Source organism: Excalfactoria chinensis, chromosome 3 (genome assembly GCF_039878825.1).
Source record: "Excalfactoria chinensis isolate bCotChi1 chromosome 3, bCotChi1.hap2, whole genome shotgun sequence".
Lineage (NCBI taxonomy): Eukaryota > Metazoa > Chordata > Aves > Galliformes > Phasianidae > Excalfactoria > Excalfactoria chinensis.
The window spans coordinates 101296189-101318881 of record NC_092827.1 but is presented as its reverse complement, the minus strand read 5'-3'; the positions used below and the strand labels follow the sequence as shown (position 1 = coordinate 101318881).

General features: G+C 42.6%; 1 protein-coding gene across 1 annotated transcript in view; it reads left to right on the top strand.

Annotated features, from left to right (window-relative positions):
• RALGAPA2 (Ral GTPase activating protein catalytic subunit alpha 2) overlaps window positions 1-22693 on the top strand; it is a 109307-nt gene that overhangs the window by 67562 nt on the left and 19052 nt on the right. The window contains exons 37-38 of the mRNA XM_072331360.1: window positions 2951-3109; window positions 7897-8024. Of these exons, the coding sequence (XP_072187461.1) occupies window positions 2951-3109; window positions 7897-8024 (287 nt within the window). The remainder of the gene's footprint in view (window positions 1-2950; window positions 3110-7896; window positions 8025-22693) is intronic.

Here is a 22693-nt window from a genome sequence, read left to right as displayed (position 1 = left end):
AGGTATACATCAATTGTTCATTCAGAGAACTGAACAGAAAACAGAAAACCCAACAAAGAATAAACACCACCCCCAAGTCACTCCAAATAAGGCAGCCCTGAAAGAAGTAATTTCTCATAGAGTTACAGAATAACAAAAATTCAGCTGCTATCTCTTGCTGCTCCTGGGGTTCAGCATCACTGTTTCTAATTTTTTTTCTTTTTTAATATCTGGATTTCTCGTGGTAAGAATGAAAATCAATCAGAGTAGCAGCATCCTGCAGTCCCCCATCTTGTTCTAACTAAATTGCACCTAACAGTTTAAAGATGGGCTGCAAAATTTTCAAGTGATTTATTCCATCTTCCCCCATTGTCATAGCAGAACTTTTTCAATTCAGAAATCTGCTTGCAACCCCATACTGAACTCTTGCTCCTTCGCTGCAGAAATTTGTTAGCTGGAGCTAGATTAGATTTTTAGCAGCTAATCTAACTGCTGTAGGGGTTTGCAAAGTGGGGACAGAGCTGTGCTATTGGATTTGTCCAATTCATTTGACTCCAGGACTATAATTGCACTTATGTCTTACAAGGCTTTTATAGCCTAGGGCTGGCGAGCAGCAGAAAAACAAATTGGCAGTGATACAGTAAGAGTGAAAGGGAATGAAAGGCACACATTATCAGTCTCCAGGCAGCACTGTTCTGGCAGGAAGTTTCTTGGTTAATTTACAAATAAAACTTAGATTTTAGGATGGGCGCACTGTCAGCCAAACAATGGGGATGTCAGGCCCGACTGTTTCTTAGCGAAAGGAGCAGCCCTGCCTCCCCACAAGCAGGAATTCTTCGGGCAAACAGACGACTCCTCTCTGGAGCCAGCTGGCTGGGTAATGCAATTAGTGGGGAGAGGGGGTCAGGCCGAGGTGTGTGCCGCGACCGGTGCTGGCCCTCGCAGCCACGCGTGGCGGGCTGGGTGCGCACTGAAACAATCGGGTTGCTTCTCCTCACTGGGGATTGCGTTGGGTTTTTGAGACAGATTCCTTCTTTCTTGACTGCTGTGGGTCGTTTAATAGAGGGGGTTCTTTTTTCCCCACCTGCGTGTGCCCCTGCTCCAGTCTGTGTCCCTTTGCCCTTTGGAGCAGCTTTGCGTCGAGGACGTCAAGGCAAGCATACAGCCTGCGCTTGGAGCGAGCCACCCCTGAGCATAGCAGCTGCTGTGCTGCTGCTGACAGGACTGTCGCGATGGTTTTTATCAATGGAATGATCTTGTGAGAGCAAATATTTCTGATGGGTGCCAGTTTTATGTTTCTATAGTGGTTGAAGAGGTGCGATTTAAAAACAAAGACGGTAATGCGCTTTTCTGCATTTACTGGGGATTGCAGCAAAACCATCATTTTATTACCATCTCTTCCTGTCCCAAGCAAGCAGAGACTGAGCTAACTTCTTGTTTACCAAGCCTTGCTTTCCTGAGCATGATCAAGTTTTAAAGCAAAATAATTCATGGTGAATTAAAAAGTGGCGTTTGGATGTGTTTTGATTCCTGTTTTTGTAGCTGTGTGTGCCTTATATCATTCCCAAAGCACACTAGGAGGCGAGGCAATACCAACCCTTATCTTCCAGGTCTTCTTCTTGGAGTAAAACGGATCTGTCTTCTGTTTGAATTTTCCTTTACAACTAGGCAATGTGTTCAAGATGGCCGTGACAGCAGTTGGTTCGTGCTGATTTTATATGTGCAAGAAGCTCTAGTATTACTATTCTTAATGTATCCACATTTCTTATAGGCTCAGACTGTTTGCGTTTTCTTCAAACAGTTAAAAATGTCATTTATGTATAATTTTAAATAAAATACAACTGTCTTTCTTCTATTTCACTTAAAGCAAACTGAGGATCTGAGTCATCCTTTGAGCGTAGCTTTGTGCTTCTCCTCTAGAGTACTAAGCTGTAAGCAACCCTTGTGGCTTCAATTCCTGTTATGGTTCGTGGGTGTGCGTGTTTCTCTTACAAGTGGGGTACGTTTGCCACTAAACCTTGTGGGACTGAAATTCTTTGCTTTAAAAGGCTTGACCTGGTTCTGAAGAGAGGAAGTGCTTTGGTACAATATCAGCTGATACAAGGCTTGTGCAGATGATTTACCGAAGGCAACTTTTGTTATTATTTTTGCACAGAGACCATGCAGAAAGCACAGTTATGCTTTGACTTTTTGGTAGGTCTGTTGTACACGTTGTTCAGAGGCCTGGCACCAAACTGAGGTAGTGCTCTTCAAAGGTTTAAGTGGGACTTTAATTTTCCTTATGAATTAGACTGACATTCTGCACGTGGATTAAATTTTAACTTTAAAGCTTACAGTTGGAACTATTGTGCATAGCTTGTACGTTACTGCCAAATACTCCTTACCATCTGTTAGGTCAACTCCACTTCCTCCCATTACAAAGCAAGCACACAGTTCTTTAGATGGATTTGGGGTATGTCCTACTCAAAATTTATCCCCATTTTTTGCAGCTCTGCTCCGAATAAAGTAAGTTCCCCATTATATTTCACATTCTTGTGTAGTTTCAGTGGTCCAAAACATTGTGCTCACAGTTTCAAACAAAAGCTCTCCTTCTTCATGCTGGGAAGTTTCTCGACATCCAGAGTCAAGGCATTTCTGTCACAGACACGTTATTTTAACTGACAGTTGATGTCTTGCATTTAACGTTTATTCTAGCAGCTCAGATTCCCATCTTAAATTATTGTATATAATGTAGATTTACATATCACTTAATGGCTAGCTTGATAATTACTTAATTAAGCCATCAGAAAACAATGAAGCAAATTATTTAGCTGATCTTTTCACGAGCAAATGGAGAAAAACAACATTTTAACTTTTTTTTCTGTAATGAAATATTCCTAGTATTGAACACTGTAATTCAATTTGTAAGCCATGACCCCTCATAAACTGTTGTTATCACTCTGATTAATAAAGAGCCAATTTGCTGTTGCAGCTTCGTCACTTGGGAAATGATGAGGTTCACATCGTCTGGTCTGAACACAACAGGAACTACCGCAGGGGCATAATACCAACAGATTTTGGAGATGTTTTAATTGTTATTTATCCGATGAAGAATCACATGTTTTTCATAGAGATAATGAAGAAACCAGAGGTACGTTTTGAACGCCTTATTGAATCTGTCATATCTTCTGCACAATTGACTGATAGTTAAAGCTCAGTGTTTTGGAGTTTGTTTGTTTTTTCTTTCCAAGCTAGAAATGCAAATAGCAATTAAAATATGAAAGTAATTATATTATGCTCAGTGCTTAAAGAACCACTTCAGAATTCTGAAACCACGGGATTTATTGTGCTTAGGGGTTTAAATCATGATGAATTTCCAAAGTGAGCCAGTAATAGCAAAACAATAGAGATTTAAACTCCACATTTGGTATTGATTCACCTCATAAAATGTATGTACTCCTGTACATAACAGCTCTGTGCATAACCTCGCATAGTGTCAAGGCCCATAATCTGACTCAGTGGGGTAGAGCGGGCAGTGAATATTCTTACATCAAACAAAGTGTTTGAGTTTGTGAGCCATTTAATTCATTGTTAGGCAACCACACTTCAAGATGTTTTTCTTTTTTTAAGTAGTGGATTTTGTTTCTTTGGAAAACATCAAGTGTCTGCAAGTCCATATCTATATATACATAACCCCCACCTCCCCTTGATCTAATAGCTGCTGGTGTATGTAGTATATAATTTATGAAAGTAATCACTGTGATAAATACCATTTTCCTTATGCAAGAGACACTGTTTGCCCAAGAAAATAACCAGCTGTGGAAGACTGCATCCATCAGGTGTTAGATTCACAGTGTTGTTTTTAGATAGGGCTATTATACATTAGCAACTAGAGGCTTGCCTGTAGACATTTCAAACGTGAAAATCTTTTATACATTGGAATATTGGGTTACTTTTCTTTGCACTTGGTGTTGAGTTCTGCAGTTTACTTCTCTAAATTTTTAACTGAGTCTTCCATAAGGAATGTGGAGTTTAGCTCTATGAACACGCTTGAAAATTCACAGAATCAACCTGAGAAAGGCTGTGTCATCTTGTGTATTAGTCAAAGATACCCAACGGGCAGAAAGAATAATAGCTAACTGGAAATTTAGTGTTATCCCTACATTTAAAGTGCAAACCATTACAATGTAATAAAATTAATCCAGACATTTCCAGGGCAAGTGTGGCTGACCTTTTGTTCACCAGCTACTGACCCCAGGGTGAATGAAAGAGGCTTGCAGAGAGAAATGTCTGTTGTTTGGCTTCAGTCCCTGGTATTTAAATTGCATTCCCTAATCAAATGAAAAGGCTGTCCTCTCTATCAGGTTACAGAATCCATGGCAACATTTGGCCTTTTATATACATAATGTTAGCCTTTTTGTTTGCATCTAAGTAGAGACACCTGGAGCAATGTTAACATTAACCGATTTAGCATTAATAGCTTCATTATATAAGAATTTCTGATCAGATAGCTGTTACTTTTGTTATATTGCTTCAGCTTGTATTGTTTTCATTTTTTATCTCCCTGCTTGGCAACGGGGCAATGATTTGCAAATTTTTTTTGTCTTGATTAATTAAGCAATATAATTATCAGGAACCGTGATGCAGTCTTTGCTCGACAAAGCTTCTGAGGGAAGACAATAGTAAGTCTGTTAGTGTGAATGCATTCCACGCGTCACAGATGCATGAGGATATTCTGAACAATGAGACGAAAAGCTGCCTGCAAAAGAGGACAAAGAATGCCAGGCAGACTCTACACACTGCACATACCGCCAGGGACATACTGCGGGTTCCCTGGGACACAGATGCCTTGTTAGATTGCAGCTAGTCATCAGAGATTAATTCTCAGCCATTTGGTACAATAATTTACCCATTCCCCAGTCTTTTAACTAGTGCTGCTTGCTATAGAACTGAAGTCTTTGTGCTCAAAAGGTTTATTTAACCTTGCCTACTTTTACTGTTTGCAACAAAAATATATATTTTCTTTATCCTGGAAAATAATGAAGCAGGTGTTTGCAGTGTGATGAATATTAATTTCTGGTCTGTGGATGACTTGCTTTGACATCTGTGGTAGCCTACAAGTGAGAGGATTTTCCCCTTGACTTCTTTTTTAGATTTAATTCCTTCCTATGCCTAATATATGTATTTTTCTGTAACCATTTGAATCAGTTCTTTTCTTAAATATCTGGTTAAATGCTGACCTGCAGAAAAGTACCGAGTGGGGCATGTGTGCTCCTATGCATTGAGTTCAGCTGTCCCCTTTCCCTTGTTACGGTGGGCTTTGTGTATGTAGGCTGATGATCTGTAGCATCCCATTGACTTCAATGACCCTGCTCTTGGTTCTGGTTCTGGTTACAACTCATCTTGCTTTGACAGCATGAAATCATTCACACTCAATGAAAAGTCGCTTCCGTCATTTGCACTGTTGCTCTCTTTTCCCATCAGAAAGCATGCACCAACTTTGCTTCATGATGAATTCTTGACAGAGCATGTGCTTGGGACTCAGTTCTTCGAGTAAACTGGTTTGCTTCTTAGAAGAAAAAGTGTTTCCTCAGTTTCCAAAAGTTATTTTTATATAATCAGATGCAGTTAGCCAAGCAGTGGAAATCACAGTTGTACTTCACTCCCGTTTTTGTTGCTCTTCTTCTTCCTTAATGGTGGCAGTGCTGTGGCTGGGGGCCAACTGGGCCAAGCAGGGCTTCTCTACCCTTGTGCCCCACAAGCGGGCAGAGCAACCTGCAAGGTTTAGCAGGGGGGTTGCAGTGGGGAAAAGTGCAGTTTGTTGGAGCGTGTCTATTGAACTTAACTGCTGAACTTTTTGTTTCAAGAGCTCTGATACATGGGAGATAATTTTTTGGGGGGAAAGCTGGAGAAGTTGCTTAGTGAAAGACTTTTAGAAATATGAGCATAGGTAAGTATTTACACACACACATATACATGATGTACAAACTGAATACACTTTGTATGTATTTTCAGTGTATAAATTCAGTAATCCTGTGTTAAGAGAATTAGCCACGCTCCCTAGGGCTCCAGGTGTTTCTGAAGAGCTGAAACTAAGTCCTGTAAACCCAAATTGTTTACAGTCAAAAAGAATGAGAATCAGTTTCTCTGTATTGTAGCGTATGTACATGCTAATCTGACTTAGAATATCCAGCATTCATGTGTGCATATAGTTTTAGAACTAATATGTATTTCACTTGCTTGTTCCTACTCATGTAAAAATGCAGATTTATGTTTTATCTCCTTTTATTGATACTTGAAAGACAGAGTATATCTGTTTAAAAGCTTCACTTAGAAATGTTACTGCATTAGCTGGAGAAACTTAGTGCTGTGGAACATTATCACTTCCATGGCAAGGATTTTCTTCCTGTCACCTTTCTTTCCATCTGGCCAGTTAGGAATGGTAGCATGATAAAATAAAGCTAAATGCCATGCAGAGGTTTTTCATTAATCTTTTTGGTTTTTGGAGGTGGGGGGAGGCAATATTTTAAGTAAAGGAATGACAAAATAACTGTGAGAAGACAGCTGTCATTTGCAGATGTTACATTAAATCCAAATTTCTTCTGTAATTCATTGCCACTTCTAATTAGAGGAATTCCCTCGATGCAGGGGATTTATATTATTCTCTTTGTCCATTTATTGAATGACTGTCACAGTCACCCACGAGCAGTTGCAGAAGAATAATGGAGGGTATTTATTTATGTGATAAGCCTCTGTACAGATGGAAAAAATCCATAGCTTAAATATTGGTAATTGCTGCTGGCTTCTGCTTAGATTTTTTTTTTTCATTTTGAGTTTGTGATAGGGAAGTGAGTTTGACTACTTGTCAATAATGAAATTTCCTATGCAGTTAATCACTGTTTTTCTCTGTTCTCAACATGGCAAAGCACGTTATACCTACCTAATTGCAGACGTTTTTCACTTTTCTAAAGTGTTTGGGCCTCTTTTCTCTTTCACCTACTGTTGCCATTGTCTGAAGAGCCATATGCCACCAAATGACAAGGCTCCTTTGGAGGTAACCCTGCAGTAACACAGCTCTCACATCTTGATACTGTCCATGAGACGGACCCATCAACTCTGCTTACTGTGCCTATGGGGCACTGCCTCAAAGAGATGCCATCTCCTTGCATTTCCTGATCTTGGATCAGGTCAACTTTTTTCCTTTAGAAAAGTCTATGGAAGGAGCTTATAAAATAATGCCTGAAGCAGAAGCTCCTGCCAGTGGAGGATTCAGCCAGTGAATCAATGTCCTGCTGAGATGCAAGGCAGAAAACCTCTCTGAGTTATGTGCTCCAAATGGAGCAATAACTTCCAATTCATAGGCAAATTTTGCTGATGTATATAATAAGTTCATGTTGAATACGCTGTGAAATGTACGAATACACATCAAGCATAATTACAAAAGATTAAAAACTTAAAAAATAGGAGATGAGTATCATACCACAAATGTCAGTATGTAAAACAATGCGCTCTTACCGCTTCCTGCCAAAATAGTTTAGTAGACTTTTATTGTGGCTCTGATACTTATTTTTCCAAACGTCAATAATCTGTATTTATATAATGTAAGATGCAACATGTGCTAGCAAATGTGGCACCCGACCTACTACGGCTGACTCAGAGCCTCTTTCTGTCTGTGATTTACAAAGGAGACTGTGCGCAAACTATCGCTTGTAATGTAGCTCAACAACTGCGGTGCCTCGAGCTGTTCAGGGGGAAGTCTTCCTCTTCTTGCCTCCCTCTCACCTTCATCAAGCAGCAGGTGCCTTGCTGTGAAAATCCCATGGGAATCAGGCATACTGTTTATTGTTTCTGTTTGTCATTTTGGAACTTGCTCCTGTGCTTCCTTGAGCTTCCCTTGGCTTAATTTCACATGTGCTGTTTTTATTTTGGGGTCTACAGGTGCCGTTTTTTGGTCCTCTCTTTGATGGAGCCATCGTGACTGCAAAGCTGCTGCCAAGCCTTATATGTGCCACATGCATCAATGCCAGCAGAGCCGTCAAATCGCTTATCCCTCTCTACCAGAGCTTGTATCCTTTCCTGTTGATGATGCAAAGTTCCCCTTGGTAGGGTTCTTCTGAATACTCTGCTGCTATGAGGTAAGCATTGGTGAAAATACTTACTGGAAAAGGTCAGAGCTTTCTGTGTGTCAAGCTCAGTTTTAAGAGTAATTCACACCCTGCTGCCATTCAGTGCTTAAAAAAGAGAAGATCACAAGGATGTTCTTAGCAGCAGGCAAAGAAGTAGATTTGGACTTACACTGATGCTTTGAACAGTAAGTAGTGATAATATTCCTTTTTCTTTCATGGTAATAAAAGTTATCTACGGTATACATTAAGCTAATATACAGATGTCAGTTGTGTTCGTATCTGGTATAAGACAGTAGTCCAGTTAACTTTACTAGGACCTGTTACATTAGTAAGACAGATGGGATTTGGCTTCTGAGACGGTTATTTTGGTTCCCTAATTCTATTTTCAATCGAACGCTTTCTGTAATTGGGGCTTTTCAGAATGCATTTTCTTACAGCAGCTGGAAGATAGCTAAGTGGTATCTCTCCTACAGGTTGCAAGATAAACTTTTATTCTTATATGATACACAAACTAACTGGGGTATTCTTACATGATATGCAGACTAACTGGTTTCACTGTAGTTGGGATTTTCTCATAATGCCAATGCTATGCTAGAAATGTTTCATAGCTCGTTTTGTTAAGCATATTAGTTATGTCAGTAACAGCGCTCACTTCACTTAGGATTCTTTGGGGAAGGTTTTATTTGAGAATTGTTCTACTAGTATGAATTTGAGAAAGAGTTTGGAAGTGCTTTGACCTTGGAAACAATATTAATTATTTTTGAGATGCGTATTTTTAAAACACAATATTTTCCAAATATTCTTTGTTTAAAAACATGCTGGGTTTTATCCCATACGTGCTGCAGGAAATTAAAAGTAGCACTGTAGTTAAATAAACTCGTTCGGATTAACATCATTATTTACCCATTTCATGTATGAAACAAAGCCAGTTGGTGGTTGTTGCATAAGCATTTGAACACAGTACATCAGTTGCAAAGTCATGGCAGCACCTAACAGATGACTCAAAAAACAAAACTTGCCAGGTTTTCCACTTCTGTTTAAGGAGAGAATTCTAGCTAATGCAGAATTCAGCTTAATCCGTCTGCTTGTTTAGGTAATTCCTAATAGTGAGATAATAGTGGTAAAATTATCATAATAAACTGTACTCATTAGAATGAAGAGAGACTAATGGCTTCTTCCAGTAATCCCACCACCAACCTCTGCTTTCTGCATCCCACTCAGCTTTTGGCTTTTAGTGTTTTGTCACCGGTCTGCTGTGCTCCCACTTTCCTGCAGGGTCCCCTTCTGGGCCTTTCATTGTCTGCAGTGAAACGTGAGCAGCACAAACATGACAGCACATACCATTTCTCAGCATATGTTTGAGATCTATCTGAAACCATATCTGTCCCCAGATTCTTTTTTGTATCTGCTTTTGTAGCAATGACATCTGTAGTGGATCGACTGCTACATCTCTATTTGACGGATGAAAGAGAACTGACGGATTTCTGAAACAGGACAAAGATATCATAGTGGGAAGATCCCACCAGGATGGCAGTGGAGTAGTGTTCAGTCACTTTGTCATACTGGGAAGGAAAATATCTCAAAGGTGAAATAACTCCAAGAAAATAATACCGAAGGGAGAAATAAGAAGCAGTAATTCTGGCAAAGGGAAGGGTGATGTATGGCAGCACTTGAGACATAACTTTTTGTGGGGTCGCGTGCTGCTGGGTCTGGCAGCATCCTGTCAGTAGTGACAGCTGAAGTCACTTGCAGGGAAGTCCACAAACTCTGGTTCCAGCTGCCCTTGTCAGAGGCTTTGAGGGAAATGTAATCAGCCACAGAGATTAATTTGCATCTCAATTAGGAAAGAGTCAGGAGGAAGTGGTGAGGTCTGTTGCTGGAAGGTTGGGGAAGAAATCTCATCGGGCACAAAGGCTCTGAGCTGGGCGCTGCAGCGAGCAAAGGACAGCATCTGAATCCAGTTTCCATGGGGACCAGGACCACAGAACTGCTTTTCACTGTAATCCCTTGGTCACGATGACACAAATTCCAGTGTTGTACCCAAATACATTTTTCTGTTGGAAATACCTTTGAAAATGAGAACGGTAACTATGGCAGAACACACAAGGTTGTTTAGTCTGGTTTGTGTTTAGGGGGGAGTTAGGGGGGCTGGGTTTAGGTGAGTGTTTCTGTCTTAGGGAATTCATTAGGGTGAGAGAAATATTCATTAAAAAATAATTAACTATACTTAAACTTTTGTTTAAGGCTGTTCTGGCTACAAGTTCTTTGTGTGTGTCAAATGACGTGTGATGGCATTGCAGGCAGGCTGCAAGCAGCGTAGTTGCACATAGCCGAGTTGTCTTGAATGCTTAAAGCTTAATTTTCTCTGCCACTGCTGTAATGTTTACATGTTAATGGATGATTGTACATTAGTATATGTTCAAAATAATCATTTTTTTCAGGAGTGCATTCATTCTTAGTGCACTGAAGCATTGAGGCTGAGCAGCCACAGGCCGTACTAATTGGTGCTCTCACTATCCTTAAGTAACTGTTGAGTGCAAGGTAATGTGTTTCAGCAGCTTCACCAGGCTGCTTTTTCAGGCAACAGTTGTTATTATGAATATGTTTGTGTATTTTATGGAAATCACAAACAGGAAGGTGGGAACACCAAAAAGTAATACTAAAATTAGAGGATGGTAATGTGTATATTTGTCTATGTTACTGTCATCTGAGCAGAGCAAATGATGTCAGTAAAGCCTTGGATGCACCAAATGGATGCCTCTAGTTTCTGATGGAAGCTAGGGGGCGATCTGCAGGACCAGATCATGTTAATTGCAGCAACATTACAGCATCCAGGGACAGGAGAGAAGCAACAAGTACTGAGGCAGAACACTGAGATTTTGGCACTTGCAATGCAGTAAGTGAGAATGCATGCCTGGGATGGAAGGCAGACTGCTCAGGCAAATGTAGCTGGAGGAGGTAACGGCTGGTTGCAGCCAAGTGATTGGTCTGTTGAGCGTGACCCCCTGAGCAATTTCATCTCTGTGCTTTTTTTTTTTCTATTTAATATAAAATTAGTTGTATGTCGGAACAGGATTTCTGAAGTTTTGTCCATTCTGGACTGCCAGTTGTCCTGAGTTGCACAGTCCGTAGTGGAGTACATCATAGAGAGCCGGTCTTATCTGTAGAAATAAGTGCTGGGAAAAAAAAGCAGTGTTTGTACTTAATACTTTATTATGAGCCTGATGTATAGTTGCTGTTTAAGGTTACATTTCCACATTTGGAGATTTATTTAAGCTTAGAAACTAAACTAACAACCACTTTGGTGGTTACTTCCTGTTCCAGAAAGGTTTTGGGACCCAGGGATAAGTGTGTCTGAGCGATACAGAGACATTGGTGGATTGCTGTCACAGTGGGTGAGGTCTGTGAGGCAGACCTGTGTGCCTGAATGTAAATGTGCACCTCTTTTCACTCTTCTCTAAAGTAGTGTTTCTTTTTAATTGAATAAATAACGTTCTGTCTTTTGATTCCTGTTTTTTTTCATACTCTGCTATAGCATCTTGATTAGGATATGGTGTTGAGATGCTCTCTGGGGGAAGAAGAAACAACTCATGGTCGGGGGGACATGCAGACTCATCTTCTCGTTTTCTATCAAAACAATGTTTCAGGTAGCTAGGAAAGTGTTCTTGGAGATGTAATCCTAGCAGGAACAGCTAATATAAGCTGTGCTGCTTTTAGCTTTCTTTCATCAATAGAAATAGAATTCCATAAGGCCTGACCCCAAATATACTTAGTCTGGCGAGCAGGAAAAAAAGAGAAAACATCACAATTGCAGGCTGAGATACTGTTTCCAAAGTTATTTGCTTTTGTTGTTGTTGCTGTTCAGTCAAAGAGGAAAATCTGAAAGTGAGACATAAATTCTTCCTTAGTTTACCTTGGACGTCCTCAGTGCTTTGCTGCAACATAACACATCTATGCCTTAGTGCATCTGTGCAGCAGACGCTGCCCAGGCCTGTGCACTACAACAAACAAAAAGCACTAGGAGGATGCATATGCTTTACATAGTATCCGAGCACTGGATGTCACCATTTCCCTGCCTAAGATTTGCAGCCCTATGGGCCAGGAGAAAACAGCCCATACTTTGGAGAGGTAATCTGCTGTGTGAATGACTCATAAAGGCTTATGCACTGTAGTGAGTGTGGCATGCCTGCTTGCACGCACCAAGTGAGCAGCTCTTGAGGATCAAATCAAAGACCATCTAAATATGTAATAAAAACAAAAAAGCCCCACAACTTAAACTCCTTACACTGTTTCCAGATATGAACATATCCACTATATGTGAATATCTAGAATCGAGCTTAAGAGAAAATCATCAGCTTTGACTTCACAATGAATTGCTTCTGTTGGCTTCAACCAGTTTATGATTAACTTAACATACTGCGTTCGGTCTGAGTGGTCGGGCTAAAGAAGAACTGTTTGCTGTGACTGAGTCAGCTGTGTAAATGACTGTCATTTTTTTAGGCACGTGTATTGCAAGGTGTCTGAAAAGATGTTTTGTGCACTTTGCAAAATGTGTTTTGCTGAGTTTGCCTTCAGAGTTATATTCTGGTTATAAAGTGGTGCTTGATTGCACCGTAGAAGTGAAATGGAAAGCCTGCTGATCTTTTTAGAGAGGAGTTCATAATTTGTTCCCCTTCTTCCATCTAAAGAAGTCATGCCCTTGGGCTATGTAGATGCTGTTAGAAATGACTATGAAATTCTAAAGCATGTGTCACGAGAGCTGTGACAATTTATATGACACGGCATCTGACAGTTTTCTGCCCAAATGATGGCTTCTGGCTCGCAGGCAGATCTGTGGCCTCTCTTGCACTGCTTTGTCTGGAGAGCAACATGCTTGCCGTGCTGCTGGTCCCCAGGCCTGGGCTGGCAGAAGCGCTCAGACCCCTCGGTGTGCTGCCGATCGATGGCCGACTGCCTCCCTCCTCTGACTGCCCTGCTCACAGCACAGCCTTCTCTGGGCAGCGATCGATGCCTCTAATCTGCCGCAGCCCGTAATAAGTCATGCGAGGCAAAGCTTTTAGGTGGCATTACATGGGATTGTGGAGGCAGCTCTTCAGCTCTTATTCATAGTGCTCTTCATAGACTCGCAGAGAAATCTACTGCAGCCCACTTGTGAATATCTAAGGAGTGCATAATGCTTCCGCAGGCCTGAACTTGGCGCGCTCCGAGGTGACATATGGACACAACCGGTTTAAGGTCCTGTATTTTTGTGTGTGCATCTTACATACCCATCCCTGCTCGTGCTCCCTTGTAACGCACGTGTCATCTTGCATCCACATCACTGCTATCTGCTCGTTTCCTTCATTTCACAGGAGGGAAGGCAGGCAGTAGTGAAGGTTGTGTGGTGTGTAAGTAGTTGATTGAAAAGTGAGTTGAGCTGTACATAGTGCAAGAAAATGCTATCTTTATTCACAGGACACGTATTGCTATGAGAACTCATGCCATCCATCCCAGCTTTTTATCTGCCAAGTGATTTGATGAACGGTCCTAAAAAAGAGCCTGCGATTAAGCGACATCATGAGCGTTAATGCGCTTTAAAGTAGGAAAGTGAATTCAGTGTGTCAGAAACAAGAATAGTGAACTTTGGATGTGTTAAATGATGTACTCGTACAGCTGTTGAAAGCCACAAAAGTACACGGCTACGTCCCCACTAAGGACTGGAGAGTCGGGGGTCTTTCTGGAGTCTGTAGAACATGTGAAATGCAAGCAGCTGGTGGTGACGCACTGGAACAGGCTGCCCAAGGAGGCTGTGGATGCCCCATCCCTGCAGGCATTCAAGGCCAGGCTGGATGTGGCTCTGGGCAGCCTGGGCTGGTGGTTGGCAACCCTGCACATAGCAGTGGGTTGGAACTACATGAAAGTTGTGGTCCTTTTCAACCCAAGTCATTCTGTGAGACTGTGATTCTCTTCCTGTGGTGACACCAGCTGAAATGGATAGATTCAGGCAAACACTTCTGTTTAAACGTATGGCTTTTTCCCTGTGCATACAGATGAACAGCTTTGAGTTGTGTTTTCAAACTAAGCGGTTCTGATTTGGCTGTTCCTCCCTTGTTAAGTTCATGAGGATTTGCGTGGCTGTAATTTCCGCTGCACCTTTTAGTACATCATTCCCAAGTGCTCACCTGCACTTTGGGTTCCTTGGGGTATCTTTGTTCACCTTTCGGTGTGGCCGGGATCCCTCGGAGGAGCAGAGCAGAGGGTCCCAGGCTGCGCAGGATGCGTGCCGCTGCCGCACGGCTTTGTGCACGCTCATTAGCATGCTGGCTGGGAGCCGGCGCTGCCTTTGCTCGCTCGGCGAGCTCCGCTAGCTTACCAGCTGTTCCTGCTGCTCGCGACAATGTCCGGCGTGTCCGGATCACCGGGTTCCTGCGCCCGCCGCCGCGCGCAGACAGCCTTTCCGCTGGGGATGCCCACGTGGCCGCCCGGCAGCAGCGGCAGCGCATAAAGTAGCAGGCCCTCGCATGGCATATGGTGTCTGGATTCATACAAGATGCAAAACTATTCTGCCGCTAATGCACAATGACTCATAGCATTGCTAATTTTTCTAACAAAAGCCCACTTCCACACCCACACTTTTAACCCCTCGGGCTAAAAAGCCTCCTCTTTAGTTTCAAAGCCTTGGAAATGTAAGGAGGTGGCTTCTGGATCAATAAATGAAACCCTGTATTTATTTAAAGCGTATGCAGGTCCTAACGGTTATTTTGAAATGCTGTAGAATGCTGCTCTCAAAACACTTCTCTGACATGCAGAGATCTTCTTTTTGTTCCAAAGGGAGTTTTTTATCCTTTGGTACTTACATAGTACAGCATTAGACAGAACTCAGCTGGGATAATAAAAAGTCATTCTCGACTCAGAAAGAATCAAAGTGATGTCCAGCAGTCACGTATTGCAGTGTGAGTTACCCAGCCAGTTCATTGCAAATAGCTTTTAATATCTCACCGTGTTTCCCTTATACTGTCTGTTTGGGAAGGAAAATAACTTGCTTTCCAACTAGAGGGAGCTGCTGGTCCCACTCGTGCTCATTCTTAGCCCTCCAGACTAATTCCTTTGTGCAGAATGTACGGCGATTGTTTCTGCATTTTAATAAAATTATGTGGAATTACCCTGAGTAATGTAGATTAAGAGGACAGGTCTTAATTTTTACCCTGTGATCATCCAATTAAACCACAAAACTCAGAGCAAACTAAAGCACGTACAGCTTGCATGGCACACGGGTACTCTGTGTGGATGTGAAATTATATATAGGTCATGAGAAGACTCGTTAGAGGAGACTGAAAAGCTTGGGCTTCTCTACTTTTGTTACTAGACACAAAGCCCGGCAGAGGCATGTGTGGTGGGGCAGGAAGCCCTGCGCTGCTCCGTCACAACAAAAGAACAAAGGGATGCAGGAGGAGGTATGGAGATGGCCTCATCCCAGCTGGACTAACTCCTTGTGCTTGGAGAAGTTGCTCCTGTGTGGGATGCTACTTGTAAGGAGAGTCCTGGCCAAAGCACTCCCACCTGGCACTGGGAGATACAGGGGGGCAAGGACCACATGCTGGCCTGCTATGTGCGCGTGATGGCCACTCACCATTCCCAAAGCCCTGCTGCCAACTTTAGAGCCTCAGTCTCCATTCCACGGGGCAGTCTGAAGTCTTCGAGATGTGTGAGTGCATCTCCATGGGTCGCAGGGTGCAAGCCACCAGCTGGACGTGCATCTGGGCATCCTCACCGACACACACGCAACTGCACAGGAACTTGCATTACTGCAGATATACAGTCTCCAAAGTATTTTTGTATTCTTTTTGTCAAATTCCTCCTGTTTTTCTAAAGAAAACTTGTTTCTATACGTGCTGTAACTCAAAAGTTAAGAAACTCTTTATAGGAAGAAAATGAAGTGTAGCTTTGAATCTTTCTACTTGGTTGGAATCTTTTTAATGGTTTTCTTTCTCTCAAAAGTGGGCTTCCAAATTCAGTGCTGACCACAGTGAGGAGGTGAGACTGGATCTCCCCCAGGCCTCCCTGCAGCCTGCCGTTCTTGTGAACCTGACATTCAGAAAATGAGGTCCATGATATAAATGGCTATTTCGCAAATGATCTTGTAATGGGCATCACTGTAATCCAGTATTATCCCTTAAAGAAAGTTCTTCCTTGTACATGCAGTTGAAAAAGTTGTGAAATATCCTGTTACCGAAGACGTTTTAATTAGGTTGGGGATGAAAGGTTGGAGGCAGCAACAGAGAGGGATAGGAGAAAGATGCTTTTCTATTCTGGGCTCATTGGTGTATTCACCTTCATGTTTCCTTTCCTCAGTATCATCTTTTCGTGTGTATTTTAAAGTAACTCTAGTTGCCTTATAATTGTTAATTCTTGAATCTAATGCTAAGCATCTAATAAGCATACAGCATTTTCTGTTTAAAAAAGAAAGAATGTTGAGTTCATTTTCAGTTTTTTAGTCCTGTCTCTAAGTTGGCCTGGACCAATTAGGTGTCTTTTAGAAGCTGCTGCACAGCTGCATTTATCAGTACCACTTCAGGATATCCATCTCGTTCCTTGTCACTCTTTAACAATGTGGATGATGTTTAAAACCTTGCAGTTTGTTGGCTATGTAGGCATTCCCCTGCCCACCTTTCAGCAGTGCTGTTTCCATAGCAGTGATTTCACTTAGAATTGTTTGCGTTATCACTGAACCAAGCCTGGAGTTTGCTCAGCTTTTCGTTGCTATTAAGCTGTGATGCCAGAAATGCAGCATCATGAAAGTGGAGTCATTAAAATACATCACATAAACTCAGGTGTTTTTCTTTTTTCTCAAGCTGAAAATTTTTACCTTAATTTGTATCATACCTGTGACTAATGAACTTCCTGGTATTGGAAATTGGCTTCTGGAGTGTTTGGGTGCTGTGCTCCCAGAGCAGCGCTATTAATGTGATGGAAGGATGGAAGCGCTGAGAAGGTTATCACAGAGCCATGCCTGTTCCTTAGGGGAGTGAGCACTAAAGCTGGTGCGTGGAGGCTTTGCACATCACAAGCCAACTCCTCCCCTCACTCTGAATGTCTGTCCCCATCCCAGCCTTCCTCTCCCCAGCACCTGGCACAGCTGGGACCTGGGCTCTGACATTGCTGCTTCCCAGCACAGCTCTGGGGTAAGAAACAGAAGGGGCTGCGATCTGTTTTCTGTCCTTAGCTGTTAAATATGTTCTGTTTTCTGTCCTTAACTGCTAGATAGAACTCCATGTGATTGTAAAGGTTTGGCACTACAGAAACAGCTGCTGCACCTTACCTAGCAGCTTTCAATGACCTCACCCTGGTGTTCCAGGTAGCTGCTGATAGTTGCCTCATCGCCCTGGTTTTAGGCAGGCTGTTTACCTGCCGTTCGACATCCTCATTTCACCATTAAGATAAAAAGACACACCGGTGTCTTTATTTTCAGCAGTGTGTGTAATGTGTGACAGAAGATTCCTGCTCCCTTCGTTTCCTTAGCCAGTTATTTTTCAGAGTGTTGCCTGGTTTGCTTTCCTTTTGCTAACCCATTCGGTGCTATCCTGCCCTGCACTTCGCTCAGCACTTCTCCAGGAGAATGGTGGTAGAACCCTTGGAGTTAAAGCAGCTGACACGTCTGTGGGGTTGGCAGTGGGGAGGAATTGTTCAGATCCATCTTTTAAAGCAGAAACATTTTCCTGATTAGCTTTTGCAGAGCCTGCTGCTTTTTGTGCTCCCGTGTTTTATGACTTGTTGCCATGATAATTCAGCTCATCTTACAGGTTTCTCTAATTGTGATTGATGTGTAATCATTCATTTTATTGAACCTCATTAAGGTCTGCAAACCTCTGTACCAACTTACAGTAATTAGAGCCCAGATAGCCATTCCATCTGTTCACAAGCGCTGTTTAATTAATGAACTTTTAACGTGTTCTTTGCCTTGTAAAAGCTCTTAGCATTCTCAAGTTGTTGAATAGGGTAGGATTTGCATGCCAGCATTTCCTTTTTTTTTTTTTTTAATACCACAGCAACGTGCATTTTGGAATCCCAGAAGTCAACACACAAAGTCCTTGGATCTCACGAAGCGGAGGAGAGAGATTTTACTTGTGGTATAATTCTTTAGGGATCAGTTACAACCCCTGCAATACAGGCACTACAAATAAATAGTTCACATGGACTTCATCATCCTTTTTAATGCCCAGGACAATGATTTTTAACCTTCCCTGGTATTGTTGAAGAAGGTATACAGAGAGGTAAACAAAACGTTGTTTTCCTTGTGTTTAGCACTTTATGGAAGAAAACGAGAAATACGGTGTGTGCAGACACTTATTTTCTTCCCCTTGCGTTTCATCTTTTTGTTGCATTTAAAGCACCAGGACCGAGACAGCTTTGTTACTTTTTTGTACTAGCCAGTATAATGAGATTTTAGGGCTGAGTGGATCTGCCAGTGCTGCTGGAGGTATCACAGGGACTGTGGTAATAATGGTCCAGAGCAGCAAAGAATGAGAAAGCAGTAGGACAGAAATTCCTAAATGCTTGGGGTGTTTCTGCTGCGCTATCTGGCTGTGCAGGACGTGGTGAGGCAGTGATTTATGTAGAAGGAACAAACGCTTTTTAAAGATGGAAGTAAATTTCTGCTCCCTGGCCAGCGAGAAAAGGCTGCATTTCAAGTGCCAAGGATTTTTAGGAAGAGCAGTGCTAGAAGATTTCTGGACGTGAAGAAAGCGTAGGCAAGTAGCTGTACTAAATTAGGACGTCAGCTAACTCTCCTGAGTAACTTTGGAGCTCGAGTAATTATTAAGACAGAAAAAAGAACACCTTTTCTTGTATTCCCGGCCCACTGCTGGCTCTTCTCTATCATACAGCATTGTAGTTCTGTGGTTGGGCTTTGCCTCGAATATTTGGGACGAGAATGAAGTCATACCGCTCAACTCTCAGAATCCCTTTCAGCATCCCAGGGCAGGCCATCTGTCTGGGCCAGGCCCTCTGTTCTCCTGCAGCACGCATTTCAGCCAGTGCTTTGAGTGAGACCGTGCCCTAGAGAAGGGAAACATGAAGTGAAACAGAAGCCTGGGGCATGGGGCTGCAGCTGCGGTGTTTGGAAAAGCAGGCTGCATCGCCTGCCTTCTAATTTCACAAGTTGGTTTTTCGGTTTATTTGTGGGTTGGGATTTTTCTGGGGCTTATCTTCATCGCAGATGAATGTCTAAGATGGGGAAAAAGGCAACCCTTGCTATTTTGCTAGAGTTCCCAGCCACGCTGATCTTTTACTGTGAGTTTTCTTTGAGTTACCATCCTCTTTTGGACCAGCCTCAGCTGAACACAGAGTGTTTCCAAGGTCACAAAAGAGAACGCTCCCAAACAGCTTTAAATTCCCTCTCAGGACTCTGGCATATCTGTGAGAAAAATGATTTCTCCCAGACCTCTTGGGAAGCGTGTATGTTTTGTTTAGGAATATGTTGATTTGTGCCAAGGATCGGGTCTGAGCTCCTCTGGCTCAGCCTTTTCCATTTGTGATGTTGCCTAAGTTGAGTGTTGTGATTTACTTGGCTTGTTCTGAGACATCATTCCAATGACTGCGATTGAGTCACAACCCAATGAATTAAATGTTTTTGTGTTTTTTTTAGAGAGGGGAGGAACAAATTCACTCATCATGTGCATTTAGCAAGGCTTGCTTGTAAAGCCGTGGCATTCCTTTACAAGCACCTAGTTAGGAGGATGCAGTTCTGTCTACAGGAAGAAGAAAGCTCTGGGATATAGTCGCCGTGCTCTCTGCAAGCGTTTGAGCCCAGCAGTTCAGCCGGTGGTCAGCAGGGAAAAAAACTGCATCCTGGTGGAGAAAGGAGCTAAGAAAATCCTGCCTTTGGCTTGTTTGGCTTGTCCCCCTGGTTCCTCTCCAGGCAAGTGCTGATCTGTGTGGCTGTGGGGAGAAGAGCAAAGGGCAAAAATCACTGAGCTTACTGCAGCGGGATGAGTGTGATTAGTGTGAATGTGTGCTGCATACATGTTCTAGCAGTATTGCCTTTCAAACATGTAAACACAAGTCCTGCTCTGCCCTTAGCTAAATAGAAGTGCTAATTAAGTGAATTACATTTAAGGCTGTTCTATGGTGGGTAACCGATTTTAAATAATAGACATTTAGTTGAAGACTGTAATATTGCTTGTATTCCGTTCGCTAGAAGATGCCTTAGATTGTTTTGTAACTGAGCATGTAAGGATTTCTAACGTTCTGTCAGTGTCTGTCACCTATGAAAAGTGTTTTTACATGATTTAGGTTTATTAAGAGAGACAAGAAAGAGGCTGTTCTCTCGCTAGTTAAATATTATTGCTTGTTAATCCGTATTTTCAAAGTTCAAAGGCTGCGCTAGCATGTCCCTTCTGTGTTCTTGTCGCTGTTGGTAAAGATGTCCTCGTATCAAGCATTCACATTTGTGTGAGAAATAGAATTCAGCTCAGTCCGTGCATAGATTGTCAGAAAGATTAAAGTGTGTGCATCGCGCAATTTTTCTTCTTTCAGCACAGGGCCTTTGATGTGCTAATGTTCACCCTCTCCCTTTTCATTCAGAAGTGCTGGTCATTGTTTTGAGCTGCTGCCTCATATAGGCGGATTCTAATACCCTGGTAGCCAAACCTTGCTCAAGGTAGCAGAATATAAATATGCAGTAATATCGATGGCATTATACGCTGGGATCAGATAATAGTGTGCCTGCACAGATAAATACCAAGGCGAAGCCAGGGCATTTATCGAAAATAGATGTTACAGAAAACCCCAATGTTTAATTGTAAGTAATCCACATAGGTGGCGATGTTACTGCTGTTCTACTGAGTCATATAATCCGGGTTGAAAATAATAATGAGAAAAAAGCTTGGTTTTTGGTGGTGTCATGTGCACTCTTAAGTCCGTTACAATAACTCTCAAAGACAAGACCGTCATGTATTTCCGAAGTTAATTAGCAAGTGAAATTATTTGGATGGGCTAATTGTGTTGCGGTGGATGTTTTCCAGCAAAGAGCTGAGGTTTTGCAGGCTGCTTGCAGGGCTGACTCGCAGCTCACATAGCAGGGAATGGCTGCAGGTCATGGCATGGGCATCCTAACACACCTGCATGGAGAAACAGGGCTTTCAGCTACTCTTACCTCTGCTGAAATATTGATTATTCTTATGTTATCGACTGCTCAGAAATAGCTGGCTGAATGCCTCTTGAAGATAAATATGGGAAGTGTTAGCGTGTAATCGTGCGGGAATGATTTCAGCAGCGACCGTGCTTGGTGCGAGGCAGAGTGGAGGACAACGGAGTGATAAAAATCTTCCTTACTAAAACTGGGGGAAATGTGGTGTTTGGGTTTTAAGAGGGTAAGCTAAATAAGCACAAAGAATCCTCTGCAGATGGATTCTGTAGGAAGTGTCACCTATTGCGCTCAGCAGCTTCCACATCCACATTCAGAACTGTTGTGTTTCTCACGCAGCAGAGAACTGTAGATTTGAAGAAGGTGTGATGATAAAAATAAGCTGCAAACCAAGTGGTAAACTCGGAAATGTTCAAAAGCATTTCTCACGCAGTTTCACTTATTTTAATTAAAACAAATTTTAATTAGACGGTGTTAGTAATTGCAGCGTATGGCTTGGCAGGTATTTAACTGAGAAAATGGAGGCTTAACAAAAACTGGAAAGCTAAGTTGAGTCCAGAAAAATATGCCGTAAGCCTACTCTGAAATATTAAGTATTTTCTTGCTGCACTGTGGTGCTGGCCTTGCTCTCCTTCCCTGTTTACTCCACCAGCTTTGATGCTTCATTACCAGTTTATCCTCTGCTCTCCCCCTTCCTCGTTGGGATCCCCATCATTTCCTTTTAAAGCTGCTATGACTCAGCAGTGAGGGACTTCAAAGGCGTCAGAAGGTCAACTTAAAGGATGCTGTCTTGAAGAAGTAAGTGTTAATATTCAGAAAACAACGTGGTTTAATGAAAACTGAGAACAAAAAGAAAACGTGCTGGCTTTTTCCTCAGCCCTGTGGCAGCAATGAGGGCTGGGGAACCTGCACACTGCCGAAGGCTTTCCTCTTTGTACCCTGAAAGGGAAAAAAAAAAAAGGAAGGAAAAATACTTTTCTCCAGCAGCAGTGATTCAGCTGGGCATCCGGCAGCTCTGCACGCTGGTTTGTGTCGCCTGGAGCGAGCTGTGTCCAAAAGGGCTGGCAGGAAGCAGATGGACTCGGCTGCGCTGAGCAGAGCTCCGCTCTTTTGCTGGGGCTGCTGTGTGCTTTCAGATGGCCTTGGGGGAATGGCTCCGAAGCGGCACGCTTGTCAACAGTGCTCATCCTGCACGCTGCCAGCTTGCAGAGGGGAGCAGGAGTCACTTCCCGCTCTGTATCGTAGCCTCCTCCACAGCAGTACTGGCTCACTCGTTCGCCTTCTCAAATCAGATTAATTTTCCATTTTAACAAAGTGCTGTCATTGTGGGAATCAGCTAATCTCATCGCGGTAGAAACGCACACTCCATAACCCAGGCACCTTGGTGATGAGCAGGAGCATGAAGCCTCTTTCAGAGCCTCGCTGCCTTTACAGCAGAATTGCTGACATTTTCCCCTCTATATTTGTTCAGTCCCGTTCTGAATTC